At 42.9% G+C, this 18,595-nt stretch overlaps 1 protein-coding gene across 2 annotated transcripts; it reads left to right on the top strand.

Annotated features, from left to right (window-relative positions):
* The first annotated feature begins 2,712 nt into the window (after positions 1-2,712).
* Positions 2,713-16,273, top strand: mknk2b (MAPK interacting serine/threonine kinase 2b). 2 transcript variants are annotated; one of them, XM_034673306.1, is made up of 14 exons: positions 2,713-3,041; positions 3,576-3,805; positions 4,953-5,043; positions 5,142-5,243; positions 5,323-5,420; positions 7,781-7,860; positions 8,064-8,137; positions 8,319-8,423; positions 8,752-8,807; positions 8,944-9,039; positions 12,410-12,604; positions 12,725-12,889; positions 12,986-13,026; positions 13,134-16,273. In XM_034673306.1, exons 2-14 carry the CDS (start codon positions 3,755-3,757, stop codon positions 13,405-13,407), a joined length of 1,428 nt encoding a protein of 475 aa, XP_034529197.1. In that variant the 5' UTR covers positions 2,713-3,041; positions 3,576-3,754; the 3' UTR covers positions 13,408-16,273. The 2 variants fall into 2 exon arrangements, with proteins under 2 accessions (XP_034529197.1, XP_034529207.1); XM_034673316.1 differs by having other exon boundaries at positions 2,898-3,041; positions 5,142-5,420.
* Positions 16,274-18,595: the final 2,322 nt, after the last annotated feature.

Here is an 18,595-nt window from a genome sequence, read left to right as displayed (position 1 = left end):
AATACAACATAATACAAAACAATAGGATGTGATATAATACAATACATGCGGAAGAATTATAAAGATAGAGAAGAGTTAGTATGAAGACTTCACTGTAAGATGTTTGTATAACAATAATTTGAATATATCATACAGGGTTTTCCATTTTAAAATACTTTCAATCTCTGAATACACGTGGATACACTTATGGACTTGTCATGTCTGTGCCAGTATTGCTTTGGCATCTCACAATTAGCAGATGGGTTAGAGGTGTATACACTTCTGCATCATCAGAGTTCTTGGATTTGTCTCATTATCACAACCATGAGACTGCATCTTCACGTTTGTCTGAACGGCCTCTTCATCAGGCTCCAAAAACGTGCTGCTGTGTCCTTCTTGTCACACTTCACACAGGGGGGTGTGATGGGACTGGCCAACGTGTTCACATCCTATGTCAAGAACTCCACCTTAAAGTCCACACAGCTATTGAGAAGTGCATCAATTTGTGTATTTTTTTCTTATTTCATTTCTGTGTCCTAAAAATATTAAATATCAGAATAGCTTACTATACTTTCACCAAAGAAAATTCATTTTAAAGTATGATGAAAATAAAAATACTGGACTCATTGTTGGCTTATGACCAGTTATTATTAGCTTTTAATCAGATTTTACAACACTAGACTAAATTTATTTAAAAGCTGATGTTCCTGGTTTCTTCCTGAATATGAAATATGACTCACAAAGCTAAAACCATAAAATAAACTGTGTTGCTTGGTCATTGATTAAACCACTAAACTTGAACTTGCTGTGCCTTTCTAGTCTTCTGATTACAAAACTACCCTCTCCTAAATATAAAACAATAAAGGTGGCTTGGGGTCCTTAAAGTACATTTGCATGCCTCTCCTCTCACACATGCCCAAAATAAAGTGCATGGATTTTTATTCTCAGGTCATACTCAAACATCTCCTAGGTTAGTGTGTGAATGTCTGATAATGAAATGCTGCAACAGCTGCAGGTATTCTCTGCCCTTGTCTGACTCGGTGCATGCGGTGACTCATGTGGGGACTTTCTATGAACACCCATCTGGCCATGGTCATTCAGCACAGGGTGTGGGAATAGCGTTCAAGGCGTTATAGATGCAAATTTATCCATTTCCCATGCAAACAAAGGAGTATATGGCTGGTGTGTGTCTGCGTGGACGCATCATAGCACAATGCTCAATCATATGGCCTTGGTGTCTGATGCAAGCAGCTAAAGCATGTTTTATGGTTGCAACTGGAGAATCTGGTCTGTCTACATGTTGCACTAGTCCCTTATCTCTCCACCTCCATTCATATTCACGTTTTGCTGTCATCAAAACAGCCGTGGGTGCTGATTGTCTCGACCTGCACGTACTCGGCGTTTCGTTCCTCCACACATCCCACTGTGGGGCCTCTGAAACACAACACAGCTCATGGGCTGAGTACCATTTCGCGTGTACTCAACATTATACTTTCAGGACTTCTCCTCAAATGTGTTCATAATACTCCCACATGATGTTAAAAATATAAATTACATCTAACTCTGTGAAGACATACATTTCTTTACACATACACTGCAGACTTGATGCATAGCACTCCAGAGTACACCATTTAATTGGCAGCTTTGTATGGTCTTTTATCTTGTTGTTTTTGAAATTCTTTATTTTTGTTATTGGACAGCAGTTTGTTGTACAGAGCATTGACATATAAGAGAGAGAATAATGTTCATTTCCTCAGCAGTGCTCCGTTTTTTTAATGATTATTAGAACTAAATACAACCTGGGGGAGACGATATGTATACACTTATTGTGAGCCAGAAACATTTCAGAGAGAGATAAGTGACAGAAAATCACACAAAAATAACAAATAAAAATGTAATTATCTAAGACAAGACAGCATCACTGGGTCCTTGAATGGTATCATCCACAAAATCTGTGTGTAGGGGTTTTACATAGTTAGTCCACTCGGTCCAGAGTTTTATAAATATGTCCTTCTGAAGTCCTAAACAGAAAGTAATCCTTTCCATAACATATATATAATTTACTATATCGGTCCACTCCTGTATTGTGGGAGGTTCAGGAAGCAACCAGCGCCTCGTAATGGCTTTTTTACAAGCACAATGTTGTTGTTTTTTTAAATTAATATTATTATTATATTTTTCTCTGCTCTCTCTCTAAATTATTTATGTGTGTATGTATGTGTATGTGTATGCATACGTATGCATGTGTGTGCATATTTGTTTGTATGTATGTATATATATATATATATTTATTAATTCTCTTCATTTATTTTGTCATTTAAAATTATTTCTTAACTAAAGGTTTCTTCACATGTTTTCTATTAATTTATTTTTCTGTTTATTGTATTCATTTTATTTTTATTGTTATCAATTTTATTTCATTTCACATGTCTGAGCCCCTGTTCGATTGTATTTGTTTTGTCTTTAAGAAGAAGAAGGTAAGAAGCTACTTTATTAATCCCCTGGGGGAAATTCAATTTTTTCACTCGTGTTTTTTTTAAGTCATGCAACACGCACAGTTTTTGGTATATACATACAATCATGCACACACATGCAGTGGACATGCACTTAGGGAGAGATGTCAGAGTGAAGATGCTGCCATTAACCATCTTGTTGATACATTTAAAAATTACAAATAAAATATTGAAAAATAATTAAATATATATATACATATATATAAATGACCTCACTAAATTGATTGTATACCTTATATTTGTATGTTTTCACATTTGAATACTGAAAAGAGTTAAAGTTACATCGCAGAACGAAATGGAACCTTGCCCACGTATCACTTTCTAGAATGCACGTGATAGATCTAGTCTGTTGATGACGTCCTCAGGGGGGGAAGGCGTCAAAGGAGGAGTCAGCATTGAGGTTATATAAAGCCCCAGACCGATACTTGTTTGCCACCTTCCACGCACATCCTATCAGGCGTATCCCCCCCTCGACCGTCCTCTGCGGCTTGTGAAGCAGTGGGTCAAAAACAACGACGCTAACACTGGAGCTGTAAAATTAACAACGGGGTGAGTCCATTCAGCCTTTTTTTTATTGTACTTACACCTGAATACTTTGTACTTCTCCTCGATATCATGTCGTATTTGCTGTTTTAACGTTAAGGTGACGTCGCAGTGTTAACGGCCGTTTCTTCATTTAAACGTTGAATCCTAACGGTCGAGTCGCAGAGAACGCTCGAGACACTTCACTCACTTGGTAGCGTGTTAAGCTAGCTCTCCTCTCTGCGGTCGATATCTTTACTGTTTAACTGAACACAGCGAGGTTATTCTTTAATATGTGCTTATCTTATTCAAAGTGTGTTGTTTCAACGTAGCTTAGCCGTGCAGATACTAACGACTGGAGCTAACCGTGGGTGGCGTTGCAGTTAGCTGCTGCTCTGATTGTTGTGACGAACATTGGAAAACCTGCTTTGGCCTCCTTTTATCTCATGCAGCCTTCATTTAAACTGAACCAAACTCTACATGTGTGTATTCGTATGAGTGTGATTTATGTTGTGTGTCTGTGTTGTAACACTGCGGTGTGTTTTTGTGTTGTGTCCGCAGGGCTCCCGTTTAAAGCGCCGCAGCAAGCTGACCAGCCAGCGCAGTGTGATCACTTCACGACTCTCTCTGAAACCACTCACTGTTTCGGAGAAGTTGGACTTGATATCCCAAAATATATAAAACCACTGCAGCAGCCGCCGCACATCCAACCTAAAAAACACCCCCAAAATCGAAGCAAAATGGTTCAAAATAAGATAACCGAGGTGACTGGATTCCACCGCTCTTTCAAGGTGAGTTTGAGATGTGTGCACGAGGGGCCTCTGTCAATCCAATCCACTTTATTTATATAGAACATTTAAAAAAACAATCAAGGTTAGCAAAGTGGTGCACAGTGAGGTAGGTTAAAACACACAGAACATAAAAAATAATAATAATCCTGATAAAACAAATAAAACACTTAAAAAAAACAAACAATAAAAGAACAGACAACTCAATATAGCACCTTGCATAAAAACATGCAGCCCAAAGTGCTTCACAGAATAACAGAGAGACAGAACACAACAGAACAGCAATGGTAAAATTATAAGAGGCATGATGGTAAATAAAATATTTAAAAATCAAATCAAATCAAAACAGTAAAATTAATAAAATAAGTGATAGTGGAAAGAAAAGTTAAAAAATAAGGTAGTGTTAACAAGATCAGATGAATACAAGAAATAAATAAATAATTGAATAAGTTAAATATATATTAAAGCAATGATTAAAATAATAGTGACAGACAGAGACCACACAACTCTCTGGGTTAAAAGCCAAGGAGTAAAAATATGTTTTAAGACAGGATTTAAAAGTCGTTAATGTTGGGGACAGTCGTTCCACAGTTTGGGGGCCACTGCCAAGAAAGAACGGCCGGCCACCCCTAGTTTTCAGCCTGGTCTTAGGGACCACAAGATGCTGCTGTCCTGTAGACCTCAAAGACCTTGCGGGAGAGTGTAGCTTTGCAGGAGGCCAGTGATGTGCTGTGGAGCTACTCCATCTAAAGATTTAAAAACAAACAATAAAATCTTGATGAATGAATCTTGAATCCTAAATTGAACAGGGCACCGTGGGCTATCAGATGTTTGGGAAGTCCCTCTGATCCAAGCACATATCAGAGGACCTCATATTGCTAAATATAAATCCATCTGTTGCCCTCTCACATCTGATGTCAGACACATTTGCTGTGTGGCCTCGTGTCACGTGTAATGGCCAGCTAATAAAAGCGTGACTCTATTAGATAGCAGCTAGGAGTTGTGACAGAAAGTCATCAATCATGTTTTGAGTCTACTATATGGTTTCAGGAAGTAATAGATTAAATTCCCTTATCAGTTAATGCTATCAGCTAAATACTTCATTGATAAGATATCTCAACAAGCATGTTTTTTTCCACCACTCCTCTAGGGCCAAAATCCCTTTGAATCCGATGACTTCACTAAAAATGGATCCCATCTTATTGATTCGTCTTTTAATTTTGATTCCTCCCCAAGACATGGTGAGTATCTTATCTTGTCTTAAAATAGAGCTTAGAGTTCTCTTGTTGAAGCTTTTAAAGCATCGCTCTTAATAATGTTGTCTCTCCTGTTGTGCCAGACATGCCCTCCAGCCAGCCTATCGACATCCCCGACGCCAAGAAGAGAAACAAGAAGAAAAAGCGTTGCAGGGCAACCGACAGCTTCTCTGGACGATTCGAGGGTAAAAACCATAGAAACTAGTAAGAATTGGCTCTGTGGTGAAATCTGGTATTCCCCTAACATGTCAAACCTTTCAACAGATGTCTACAGACTGCAGGAAGAGGTATTAGGAGAGGGCGCGTATGCCAGAGTGCAAACATGCATCAACCTCATCACCAACAAAGAGTATGCTGTTAAGGTAAGCCAAGCAGACACTTAATGAGTGGTTGCATTAGTTTGAAAACTTCAGCAGAGTGAATGGACTCCTGATTCTAGGAGTCGAGTGTCGTCTCTCACTAGTCTGTGAGTTCGTCATTGCTACATGACACCTGCCTGCTGTCGGCGTGGGCGGATAACGAGCTGTTATATTACCAGGGCTGCTTGTTAACCTGGTTATTAAGTTAAACAACGCTGCCGTCACACACACTGTTGAAGAGTCTAATGGAGGAACACTATTGAAAAGGATGTGTGTCATTGTGTCCATGTTGCTGCTTTTCTTTGGTTATTCTTTAGAAAGGGTGTTGAGAAGTTCAGATCCTCGGGGCAGGAAGCGACGTTGACTTCTTTCAGTGCAGCTCTCTCACAGATGTCTGCAGGCTCTGCTCTCTGTTGTGCTGCTGCTGCACTATTTTTTTTCTCCCTTTTCTTCCTGAATGTGCAACACTAGCTGCTTCTGCTGCTACAAGACCCTTCCCCTCACTGTTTTCATCGTTTTCAGCCAATCAGAGCGATGGGAGGGATGTACCCACCCCTTTCCTTTACTCCTGTTGCCTATAGGGGACGCTCGTAGTGAGAACATTGTGTACTGCGAAATGTGCCAAAACAAAACCCAGAGCGAGAGAGGAAGGAGGGGGTGCTGGGTGAGAGTTATGACCCAGGGTGTTTACACGGCTTTGTTCTGCTTCTCCCTCAGTATTGTTGAACTTTTTCTCCTCTCTAAACGGGGTGTGGATTTGTGCGTACATGTCTTGACTTGTGGGGACTTCCTTTTTTGGCTTTTACATGTGATGCTCGTTTCCTCATTTTTGGGAACAAAACATTGTGACATTTAATTTTTGCTGACGTGCAGAAAGATTTGTTTTCTTTTTTTAAAGTCCTTAAACTAACCCACCAATGCAGATACAGTCTAGATCCCTGTACAGCAAGTCTCCATATCAGACTATTCAAGTTTCAGAGGAACTAGAGCATAGATTCTGTGATCTGTTGCTTTTGTTTACCCATTCGTAGATCCCTTGAGACTCTGCAGTTCCTGGGGGAGGAGACAAGGGGGTCGCCAGTTATTGAGAGGTCATTTAGCCGACAGAGGGGGGCTCAGACTACTCCTGCCAGATGTCCCGTCTCTCCCCTCCCCCTCTAGACTGGGGTGGGTTGTGTGGGTTCCTTGTGTTGCAATAAGCAACAAAAGCCTCTGAGCACCAAGGGCGAGCAGAGGGCTGAGCGGTGCATGCCTTTCTGACGCTCGGGTTCCCAAACAAGCCCATCTCCCTGAAAATATTGTTTCACAACACTGAGCTGATGATTGATCCTGGTCTGTAACTTTGTGGAGACTTGTCATGCAGAATTGTGCGGTGACTGTGATATTAGATTTTTGGTGAACACTCATAAATCTGTCTCTCAGATTACCTGTTGACCCACTTTCTGCGATCACGTTGATGATGCTTTTATTAGCCGTGATTTGCACTTTTTTGTTTATCTGCACGTGTCGTTATCAGGGCGGAAGGAAGGATTGTGCAGCTATCAGGTGAAAGTGAGCTGATTTGGAGGCTTTTCGTGCTGCTGCTGACTCAGACTTGGACAGTGCAGAGGCTTTGGACTGCCCACTGGCCTCTTGTCTGTTCATTAATCCTAGACACACACACTGAAACTCTGGCCCCACTGAGCTTCAATAGCAGCTGTAATCCAGCCACCAGGAAGAAAAACATGCACCACCTCCCAAGCTGACAATAACCAACCAGGCCTGGAAAATTCAGGCCTTTTAGCTTTTGGTGTCAGCAGTCTATCATTCTCTCTGTGTTTTGGCAGGGCATCGTGCAGCTGGTGGCCCCTCGGTGGTTCATTTCCAGGCTGCACAAAGTTATAATTAGAAAGCATTTTTTGTTGTTGTTGTTGGTGGTATCGTCAACAGTTTCTGATTAGCTTTTGGGTCATTGCAACGGAACACTTGTGACTCCTTAAGAGCACTTAAGATATAAATATGGGTCACACATGAAGGCTAAATATAAAGCAGCTGTGACTTGTTTCATTCTCCTTCTGTTCTGTCAGAGCTTTGAAAGTAGGTTAGAAACGTCTCAGTAGCTGTGTCACAGGGTGGGATTGAGGTAGAAGAGCAGAGAGATGCTGGTAACCCAACACCAGTCCTGAGGCTCTGTATACGGACTATATAATCAATGCAATACAGAACACACTAAACAAAGTCGGGGTGGGGATTTGTGGTGCAGTGCAAAGAGACAGCCTTCACCTCTTTAACAGACACACTCAGTTTATCATCCTCTTCCAGCTTATTGCTTTAGAGCCTGATTATAGATGATGTGACTGATGTTTCATGATGTTTCATTCCAGATCATCGAGAAAAGACCAGGCCACAGCCGCAGCCGTGTCTTCCGTGAGGTTGAGATGCTCTACCAGTGTCAGGGCCACAGGTAAAGTCCTGTCTGTCACGCTGAACTAAAGTAACACCACTTGATGAATGTATGGAGACTGTACTGCAGACTGACTGACCCACATGTGCTCAGTCGTATTTGTTTGAAGCCCCTTGGTCTCCCTAATCCATAGTGCAGAAAACAAACACATTCTCCAGATACTCTTGTTTCTACTGGTTCATGTTGCCTCTTTTTCCCTGCAGTAATATCCTGGAGCTGGTGGAGTTCTTTGAAGAGGAAGACAAATTCTACCTGGTGTTTGAAAAGCTCAGGGGAGGTGAGTAAATTATAGTTGCTGCATCACATCCCTTTTGTTTATTTTACAAACCTTCTCTGCAATGCATACACCCAGTCTCCTGTGTGGCCATTTGTTTGTGCCTGTGTGTGGGGAAGGCTTTCATTCTATGCTCTGTGCATGTAAATAAAGCTGGTACGCTCTTTGTCCACCCATCCATTAGGGTCGATCTTGGCACACATTCACAAGAGACGCCACTTCAGCGAGCTGGAAGCCAGTGTGGTCGTGCAGGACATTGCCAGCGCTTTGGATTTCTTGCATAACAAGGGTAAGATCACTTGAACAAAAGGATGAGCAATTCTGGTACACGTCACCATCACCAAAATAGGACAAGCCCGAGGGTGTAAGCGTACCATGAAATAGGGTTTGTACAGTAGTTTGAGTTAAATGCCAGACTTACAGTAGCTGCATTGAATAAAGACAGTTTTTTTTTTTGTTTTTTTGAAGGGACACAGATTTAATTATTATTTGGAACTGGGCAAAATTGATTGTTCTCTCTTAATTTTGAGTGATGTAAAAGTAAACACATTTTCCTTTCTCCAAGCCCAGTGATCAGGTGGTTTTAACAAAAAACTTTCTTCCCTTCTTATTTCTAGGAATGGCACATAGAGATCTGAAACCTGAGAACATTCTCTGTAAGAGTGCAGACAAGGTGAGCCAGCTTCAATCATTTCAAAATTTGACTAATGTTGTGATAAAGTCTGATAAGTAGATTTAACACAAACCAATCCAAATCCTAGAAGTAGAAGCCCCTGTGATGAAAACTAACCCTGTTTTCCCTTTCTTAGATTTCCCCAGTCAAGATCTGTGACTTTGACTTGGGCAGTGGAATCAAGCTGAACAGCGACAGCTCACCCATCTCCACCCCTGAGCTCCTCACTCCTGTAAGTCCACCTCAAGACTGTACTTCAATAACTTCAATAACAGGACGGTGCTATTCAAGTAAAATGCATGAAGCTGCGACAACAAGGAATAGATTAATCTGTCGTAAAGCCTCGGTCACATGTTACTGTACAGTTGTTTGGCAACATGTTGTGGATAAGCTGGGTGTTTTCAGGCTGTAAAACAATGTCTTATCAAGGCCAAGATGCTGCCTGCCTATTGGACAAGTCTCGGTGGTGTTAGCTGGAGAGCAGCCCTCTGATTGGTGGGAGAATGATGTGTCGAGGTTATGATAGTTCAGTGTTGCGCAGGCTTTAAAATGAGGCAGATTACTTCCTGATTGTCCCTATCTGGCAGATATTTTCCCTCCTTATCAAACTGAAGTACCAGTAACACTTGGAATCTAACGTCAACGTCCTGCTGCTTATCAATCGCAAATATTGAGAGCCGTGAGATTACGGGTTATGACTGTTTAGCTGTCCTGCTGTCGTCACAACACAAAGCCAATACTCTGAACGCCGCGCAGGACCCTTGAAACCTGAAAGGGGAGTGGTGAAGTTAAACTGGCGAGCTCTCAGCTTGTGTCAACAAACACCCCATCTGTCTGCTTGTTGTCTGAGGGTCTGGCTTGATAGACCAGAGCAGGTGAAGGATAGAGGTTCTGCCTGCAGGAATGTAAGGGTGTGTGAGAGTGGGGGGTTCACCAGTGGTAACTTCATCTTCCTTCAACAGAAGTAATGGATAGAGCCTGTCCCTGAAGTATTTTGAAAGAGGGCCAGACGCCTCACGTTTAGTCTACATAGTTCTAGCTGTGTGTCTAATGTTGTGGGCTTGTTCGGACCTGCTTTTTATTAATTGTCATATCCTGCTTCCTTACAGTTTATTAAAAGATTTTCTGTGCTGAGAGTCAGTCTACAGAACAGGCAGGGTGAATACACGAGGAAGGACAGTTTGACAACCTTGGCGTTTAATAAGGCCACTGGGAACGTATTGTGACTCAAACAAGGCCACGTCCTGTTGCACCAAGTTCCACTGAAACCAAAACACTCTGACTCCTGACTTGTTTCTCTTTTCTCTCTGCGGTGCGAGAGAAAAACATCCACACTCCCTTTCTGCTCAGTCTCCGCCCAGTGGCCCCAACCGTGCTTGTGCTGGTCTGCGTTTTCTTTATGTTCTTTATACAAAAGGCTGTGCAGAGGGCTCGTTCTGGAAATTTTACTCTTAGCCCATATACCTAGCAACTGCGATGTGATTGGCCCTGCTAGTGGGAGGGGGAGGGCAACTAGGAGGGACAAAAGCCCGGTCTGCTCATGCGCGCTGGCTTGTTTTCTTTGCCTTGATCACAGGAACAATGTTATCTGATTTTCATCTCACTATTGGCAGTCTCTCCCTGCCCCCACTTTGCCCACAGTTGCTCTTGCACAATATTGTGTGCTTTTGCATTTTTTTGTTATGTTCCCCTGCTGAAAGGGTTTAATGAACTTTGCCTAAAGCCTGTTTATAGAAGTGCTGAGGGTGTTTTTTTTCTGCATGGTCTCTTGTAAAAGCCAGAACATCAGAAACTCAGAAAGAAGTAGAGAGACCTTTCCAGGAAAAACCTAATAATAGTCTACCAGGAGGGATGCACATGCAGCAGCGTGTCTGTCCGCTCGGCATGAAATAAATCTGTTTAAATGTCAGAGCTCATGTGCAGCAGTTAGGACCTGAGAAGGGGTGCAACATAAAAACATGACACTCTCACTCACACAGAGCAGACAGTCCAAAAGAAGTCCTGCCTCTGTTATTCTCTTGTCTCCGATTCAGGTGCAGCTCCATGATGACAGAACAGGTTTTCCTCCTGTAAGCCTCTTCACATAATCCTGTCGTTAGTTTACAAACAGAGTTGTGTGTGTGTGTGTGTCGTCAGTGGCGTCAATATGGCCTGACTAGTCACATGCTTTTTCAGAAAGCCTGAGGTCACAATGCAAACAAACTCTGCGGTGACTTCCACCAGCTGACTCGCAACAATCTGCAGCTTACAGGAAGGTTAGAGGAGGATGTGACTGACGCAGCTCGTAAGGTGTTTAAAGAGAAGAGTGCAGGAAGAAGAAAAAAAGTGTGGTTAGGGGCAGCTGCAGTTTTCTTTGACTGGTTCTCTGGAAACTGATGTTTGTATAACTGGCAGCATATTTGGGTGGTTTTAAAACAAGAGGACATTTGCCTTTCACTCTTACAGCATCCTTGTTTGGTGAAAATATCCTGCATGTCCCTTTCTTTTATTTCTCAGTCAGCTGCGTTTGGCCTGAATCCGGGGGGCTTGTCTGTGGAGGCAGTCGCCCCAGACGTGTTGTTGGTGGGAGTGTGGGGGTTGGGGTTTTTTTTCTCTCCAATAGAAGCAGCTTTGTCTGAGACCAGATTCCTGTGCAGCAAATTTCATTACATAAGGGTGCAGCGGGTGGAGGAGGAGTTAGGAGACAGCTGGGATATGGTACTGGGACACAATAGATCCCTGCTCAATGTAAACATGCGGGTCCACAGATGGACCAGGGGATATAGGACAGAACGGTCCGCCAGGGTTCAGGAGAACTGTTTGAAAAACAAATCTGTTCAGATGGATTAACTGGTTCTCACAGTTTTTATCAGCGGATGTCTTCATCAAGGACATCCTGTAAAGAATCAAAGCACATCTTATCCAGAATGTTTGACTAAAAAGGAACACAGTAACAGTTAATGTTTTATCCACAAGTATCTTGACGTCCTTCTGAACTTGTGACCTGCTCCTCTTTTCGTTCCCTTAAGTATTAAAACAGCTCTCGCTGTTTGTGTTTCCAAGTTATGTAACTGGTGAGGGCTCAACCCAGTCTCGGTCTCTGCAGGACAACCAATCCTCTTTTCCGTGCTCAGTGTTTGGCCTAATTTCTCTCCTAGCTACATAACAAGGCACAGTCAGGGCCAGGCCTGTGATTGCCCTTAGTCCGTTCTGCCTGGCGTGTTTACAGCTGAATGGTCAAAGCCGTGACTCACTTCGGCTGCCTCCCCTCACTGACCCGCTTCATTATAGCTCAGCCCTCCCTTTCTCTACCCTTGATACGTAATTGTACACGACGTTCCCACTTAGGTGTCCCCGGCACATTGAGAAAAGCTGTATGTACCGCATTTTAAATAAACCCATCACTTCAAATGAGCATGTGACGGTCACATAGGCTGCCCCCCTCCACAGCAGGGCCGTACTGTGGGCCCCAGGCTTGAACACTCAGACCACGAGGTATCAGCTGAGCTGAAGAATGTGGGCAGCAGCTAAAACAAGCTTGTCTTTCTTTTGACCCTTCTCTCTCTCTGGTCTGCTTTAAGTCTTCCCTACGGCTCACAGTCGTTCTCCTCTTTGTCTTACAGTGTGGCTCAGCAGAATATATGGCACCTGAGGTGGTCGAGGCCTTCAGTGAGGAGGCCACAATTTACGACAAGCGCTGTGATCTGTGGAGCCTTGGAGTCATCCTCTACATCATGCTGAGTGGCTACCCTCCCTTTGTAGGCCGCTGTGGTGGCAACTGTGGCTGGGAACTAGGGGAACCATGCCACACCTGCCAGGTAATAATTCACACATAAACTCAACCCTCTATCTGGTAAAGAGCATTATTGACCCTGAAACGAGGCTCACTGTCACACCAAGTCAGTAACAAGTGTGAATGTTTGTCTTTTCACCTCCAGAACACTTTGTTCGAGAGTATTCAGGAAGGAAAATACGAGTTCCCAGAGAAAGACTGGGCTCACATCTCCTCAAGTGCCAAAGACCTTATATCCAAACTTCTGGTTCGGGACGCCAAAAACCGCCTGAGTGCCAGGGAGGTGCTGCAGCACCCCTGGGTGCAGGGGGTAGGTCTAAAGTCATCAAGACTCTTCTGAATGTGTTTGAAAGACGATCCCTCAAAGTGTTGAGTTTCTAAAACCCTTCTCCTTTTCTTTCTTCAGGGTGCATTCGACACTTTGCCAACATCAATCCTGCATCAAAGGTGAGAAGATGATTCAATTAAGGAAGACTAAATACTTCAGGATACTGAAGCTTTAGATATTTGTTGTTATTCTTCATTCAACTGACTGTCTTTCTGTCTTTCATCAGAACCAGCAATGCCAGGGATCTGACTTTCTTTGCTGGCAAAGCCATGGCTGTGAACCGGCAGCTGGCTGAACAGGATGACATGGAAGACCAGCAGCAGCAGGAAGTCCCGTTTGTTGTGACCGCTGATCGCTCTTCTATGCGCCTTTCTCCTCCTTCCAACTCCAAGCTGGCCAAGCGCAGGCAGCGGAGCAACCAGCCCAAGGGAGGGCCTGTCTCTGCTGCGGAGCTGCGGCAGCTTTTGGCCCCTCTTGTTATCGTGGGAGACTGTGCCTGAACTTTGTCAACCCTAACCTCCGACCTTCCGTTAGAATTCAAGACCAGACTGCCCTGAGACTCTCCTTCTCCGACTCTGGCCCCTCTCCCTGATTCTCGCTGGCCCCGGTTCCTCTGCCATTCAGGCTTTTTTGCCTCGCTGAACGGGACGATGTTACTCACATCCCCCCTCTCTAAATGCCTTCTGCCCTTCTGCAGCACTTCTGAAGCACATCAGCCCGGGGCCAGCATATAGCAAACACACACGCATGTGTATGTCAGGGTCTGGGAGGAGGGCCAGTTCATGATTCGGGAGAGAGAAAGAGAGAGAAGTATTTTCTAAGTTATTTTCTTTTTTCCATGAAACTTAGTTCAGAAGAAATCCGAACATTTATCTTTTTCGAAACTAAGCTCAGACACCAAAGGACAACCTGTTGTGCTGCTCCCATGTTACAACTGGACCCACTGTGAATTAAGTTATCTGGAATGTTCTCTTTGCCTGTATGTATATGCATGAATGGCCCCTCTGCAGATACGTACAAGCTTATGCAATATGCCAAGGTGAAGGCCGATTCTGTCTCCTAGGGATTCAGTAGAAGGGTTTGGAAGGGCTTTAAGCCAATGCTGTCCGTGCCTGGTGCAGTCCATTATGTGGCTGGGGACTTCAAAGATTTTTTTTTTCTTCTTCTCAATTTAAGATGAATTCCTCAACACTGAGCCTCTTCTGTAAAATGTCTGAGATAAAACAAGCCTCTAGCTTGGTGGCCACGCACTTACTGCTCATGCTTAGAGCAAGGGATGATTGTCAGTACCCAGTTTATGAACATGGAACCAAATTATCCAAAAACTTCAGAGACTTCAGACCATCAGGCGAGTCTGATAGTGACGACTTCAACTTGATGTATGATGCAGCGCCACCTCCAAACCAGACATCTGACGTTTCTCTGAAGTTTATTTGTTCAAGCTAATTGTTAAATTTTGAGGCAATCTAAAGTGGGTCAGTGTTCCTTTCATTGTAAAGAATTCATGACATGTCCCCTTGCCACAAACAGAACTTGTATTTTTTTTTTTTTTACCTACAAGTCAGTTTTTTGCATTCGATTGATCCTTGAGTATTCTGGCAGTAAAGGTTACGACTCCTCTCAGGGGTTTGAAAAGCACATTTTTTGGCTAACGTGACCCCGAGTGTCGATTTATTGATTGAATACATTCATTTGGACCATCCTTTTTTTTTTCTGTCTTGTTTTTGATGTTGCCCCCCCCTTTCTAAAAATGAGTAAATTCTCCAAACAAACGAAGAGGCAGGCGAGACTTTCAAAAACAAAAAAAATAAAAACATTAAAAAAGGAAAAACATTCCACAAAAAGAAAAACAACAAAAAAAGTCTTCCACGAACGTGTAGCTGTATTAAGTTTACTTTATCTTCATGTTTGAAAACTCCATGTCGACGTGCCACACTGATTTCTTCCCCCCCCTTTTCTTTTTGTATGGCTGTTAATAAGCTTTTATTTTCTACATGGTGATTTTCATGCAGGTGCTGTTCAGTTCAGGTGAAACACCGGATGTTTTCCTTTTGATTTTTTTTTTAATGTTTTGTGTTTTTAAAAGTTGAAAGTATGTGGTGTGAGAGGTTGGGAAGTTGAGTCGATCTGGAGCGTTCGTGCCCGGTGACGGCGAGTTTTTTTAGTTTTATTTTTTTATGTGTAAGAGTTGGCAATAATCTCTTTTTTTGTTGTTGCTCAGATTAAGTTCATTAAGCTCATCTGAAACTGACAGGTAATGGACTTGGTGATGAGGTCTCACAACACTGTAGCCATTTCACCAAAGAGAGGGTTCAAGTCGTAACGTCGAACGTGTGATCCATCACCTGGCAGTGAGAAGTGAGGACTTCTGATTGTCCATGTCCTGTTGCCAGCACTGCAGCGACGGTACTCTCTAATAAGTGGCGTCAAAGGACCCATTATGCTGATAATAGGACACTGTAATAGTTCTGAATACCTTTCTACAGATGCATCGTTATGGGGTTTTATGTCTTATAATAAGACTTACTTGAATTTGTGTATGCAGCTGTTTCTTCTCCACTTGGGAAACTACTTTGCTATCAGTAATCTCAAAGCATTAAGCTGAGGATCAAGGCAATCTTTGGGTTTTGAAAATACCAATACAGTTCAGTATTCTGCCTTTTTCTCCTTTTTGAGCATCAGACAAGTTAGTCCCTACTTTTTGATAGGGTTGGATACTCAGAAGCGCACAGACTTTGGCCATACTCTGTAACATCCTTCACGGTGTTAGGAGAGTCTCTTGGTCATGACCATTTCTACTTTTGTCACGCGGCAGTAGCTTTTTCTGACTGCCTTTTATTGGGGGTGGGGGCGGGGGACTACATGACCTCTTTAAGCCCCGCTGTTTTTGTATTGTCAGTCATTTTGAAGTAAGGAAGTGTTAAATTCACTGATTCATTCAAATGGACAGTCCATCATCATCACCATCATCATCATCATCATCCTCCCCACAATTTGAATGTAGCCCGCAGGCAAAAGCATTTACAATCCAGCAACATTGATCAAATGTTTTAACGTCTGTCTCGTGGACACGGCGAGGGGTCGAGGGAGTATTTCTGTCCACGTCAATACAGTTCTTTTATCTGGAGAGTTGACGTCTGAGTAACACTGTCTGAATCCCCCCCGACCGAGCCCGGCGTGTCCACGAGAAGAAATCTGAAATACATACATCCTTTAAAATACAGAAACTATTTTGATTTAAAATAAGCACTTTACTGTACCATGTGAATGATTGCAGTTCATTCAAGCAACAGTTCCGACAGTTGCAACAGAATTTTGTATTGTTTTTCTAAAAAAAAAAAATGCAATAAAATGCTTTGACCTACACACCGTCCTCCGAGTGGTCACTGTACATGTTTTTGTTTTCTGTTTCTTGTTATTTGCTCTCTCCTGTATCTCTGGTTTCATATTAACCAGCTGTGTTATCTGTCGGCCAAGGCTGCTGTAAATCCCCTCTATCAGTTTTACACTCCCTGATACCTGAGCTGACTTTGTCACTTATGTCCTTGGCTGTTGGTAAATATGAGCTCAGTTGTCACACACACACACACACACACACACACACACACACACACACACACACACACACACACACACACACACACACACACACACACACACACACACACACACACACACACACAGAGAGAGAGAGGGAGATAGTGGGGCAAAAAAGTATTTAGTCAGCCACTGATTTTGCAAGTTCTCCCACTTAGAAAGATGAGAGAGGTCTGTAATTTTCATCAGAGGTACACTTCAACTATGAGAGACAAAATGAGAAAAAAAAAATCCAGGAAATCACATTGTAGGATTTTTAAAGAATTTATTTGAAAATTATGGTGGAAAATAAGTATTTGGTCAATAAAAAGTTCAACTCAATACTTTGTAACATAACCTTTGTTGGCAATGACAGAGGTCAAACGTTTCCTGTAAGTCTTCACCAGGTTTGCACACACTGTAGCTGGTATTTTGGCCCATTCCTCCATGCAGATCTCCTCTAGAGCAGTGATGTTTTGGGGCTGTCGCTGGGCAACACAGACTTTCAACTCTCTCCACAAATTTTCTATGGGGTTGAGGTCTGGAGACTGGCTAGGCCACTCCAGGACCTTGAAACGCTTTTTACGGAGTCACTCCTTCATTGCCCGAGCGGTGTGTTTGGGATCATTGTCATGCTGGAAGACCCAGCCACGTTCCATCTTCAATGCTCTCACTGATGGAAGGAGGTTTTGGCTTAAAATCTCACGATACATGGCCTCGTTCGTTCTTCCCTTAACACGGATCAGTCGTCCTGTCCCCTTTGCAGAAAAACAGCCCCAAAGCATGAGGTTTCCACCCCCATGCTTCACAGTAGGTATGGTGTTCTTGGGATGCTACTCAGCATTCTTCTTCCTCCAAACACGACGAGTTGAGTTTTTACCAAAAAGTTCTATTGTGGTTTCATCTGACCACATGATATTCTCCCAATCCTCTTCTGGATCATCCATATGCTCTCTGGCAAACTTCAGACGGGCCTGGATATGTACTGGCTTAAGCAGGGGGACACGCCTGGCACTGCAGGATTTGAGTCCCTCTTGGCGTAGTGTGTTACTGATGGTAGCCTTTGTTACTTTGGTCCCAGCTCTCTGCAGGTCATTCATCAGGTCCCTCCGTGTAGTTCTGGGATTTTTGCTCACCGTTCTCATGATCATTTTGACCCCACGGGATGAGATCTTGCGTGGGGCCCCAGATCGAGGGAGATTATTAATGGTCTTGTATGTCTTCCATTTTCTATAATTGCTCCCACAGTTGATTTATTCACACCAACCTGCTTGCCTATTGTAGATACACTCTTCCCATCCTGGTGCAGGTCCACAATTTTCTTCCTGGTGTCCTTTGACAGCTCTTTGGTCTTGTCCATGGTTGAGTTTGGAGTCTGACTGTTTGAGGCTGTGGACAGGTGTCTTTTATACAGATAACCAGTTCAAACAGGTGCCATTAATACAGGTAACGAGTGGAGGACAGAAGAGCTTCTTAAAGAAGTTACAGGTCTGTGAGAGCCAGAAATCTTGCTTGTTTGTTGGTGACCAAATACTTATTTTCCACCATAATTTACAAATACATTCTTTAAAAATCCTTCAATGTGATTTCCTGGATTTTTTTTCTCATTTTGTCTCTCATAGTTGAAGTGTACCTCTGAGGAAAATTACAGACCTCTCTCATCTTTCTAAGTGGGAGAACTTGCAAAATCAGTGGCTGACTAAATACTTTTTTGCCCCACTGTATGTGACTGGTTTCACCTTACATTAGTCATGCTGAGAGCTGAGAGCTGCTATGATATGATGAGTGGAGGGGGGACTCTCCAAAATCTCCACAAGACCGATCTGACGAGACTGATGCAACACACTGCAACAGCAGCTGCGTTTGCCACCTCACGACGTCTCTGGAAATGCAACCACACCGCTTCTGCTGAATTAACTAAACGCTGCCGGTGCATCTTTCAACATTGATGCAAGTTAGGATCCGTCATGCTGCGGTTAAAACCAGCTGTTCAGACCAGAATAATGTCTGATGAAATATTGCCTTTTAAAAAGGGACTTCAGTTTAGTTTGTATTTAAAGTAATAAAAGGCAATAGAAGTTACAAAAATAGGTCAACTGTCTTTTCGTTTCA

The sequence above is a fragment of the Notolabrus celidotus genome, chromosome 2 (genome assembly GCF_009762535.1).
Source record: "Notolabrus celidotus isolate fNotCel1 chromosome 2, fNotCel1.pri, whole genome shotgun sequence".
Classification (NCBI taxonomy): Eukaryota; Metazoa; Chordata; class Actinopteri; order Labriformes; family Labridae; genus Notolabrus; species Notolabrus celidotus.
This window is presented reverse-complemented; position numbering and strand designations above follow the sequence as displayed.

Coding starts and splice junctions, on each gene's coding strand:
- mknk2b (XM_034673316.1), top strand. CDS start 4,975: ATGACTTCACTAAAAATGGATCCCATCTTATTGATTCGTCTTTTAATT. Junction 8,138..8,318: donor GTTTGAAAAGCTCAGGGGAG/GTGAGTAAATTA, acceptor CCCATCCATTAG/GGTCGATCTTGGCACACATT. Junction 8,808..8,943: donor TCTGTAAGAGTGCAGACAAG/GTGAGCCAGCTT, acceptor TCCCTTTCTTAG/ATTTCCCCAGTCAAGATCTG.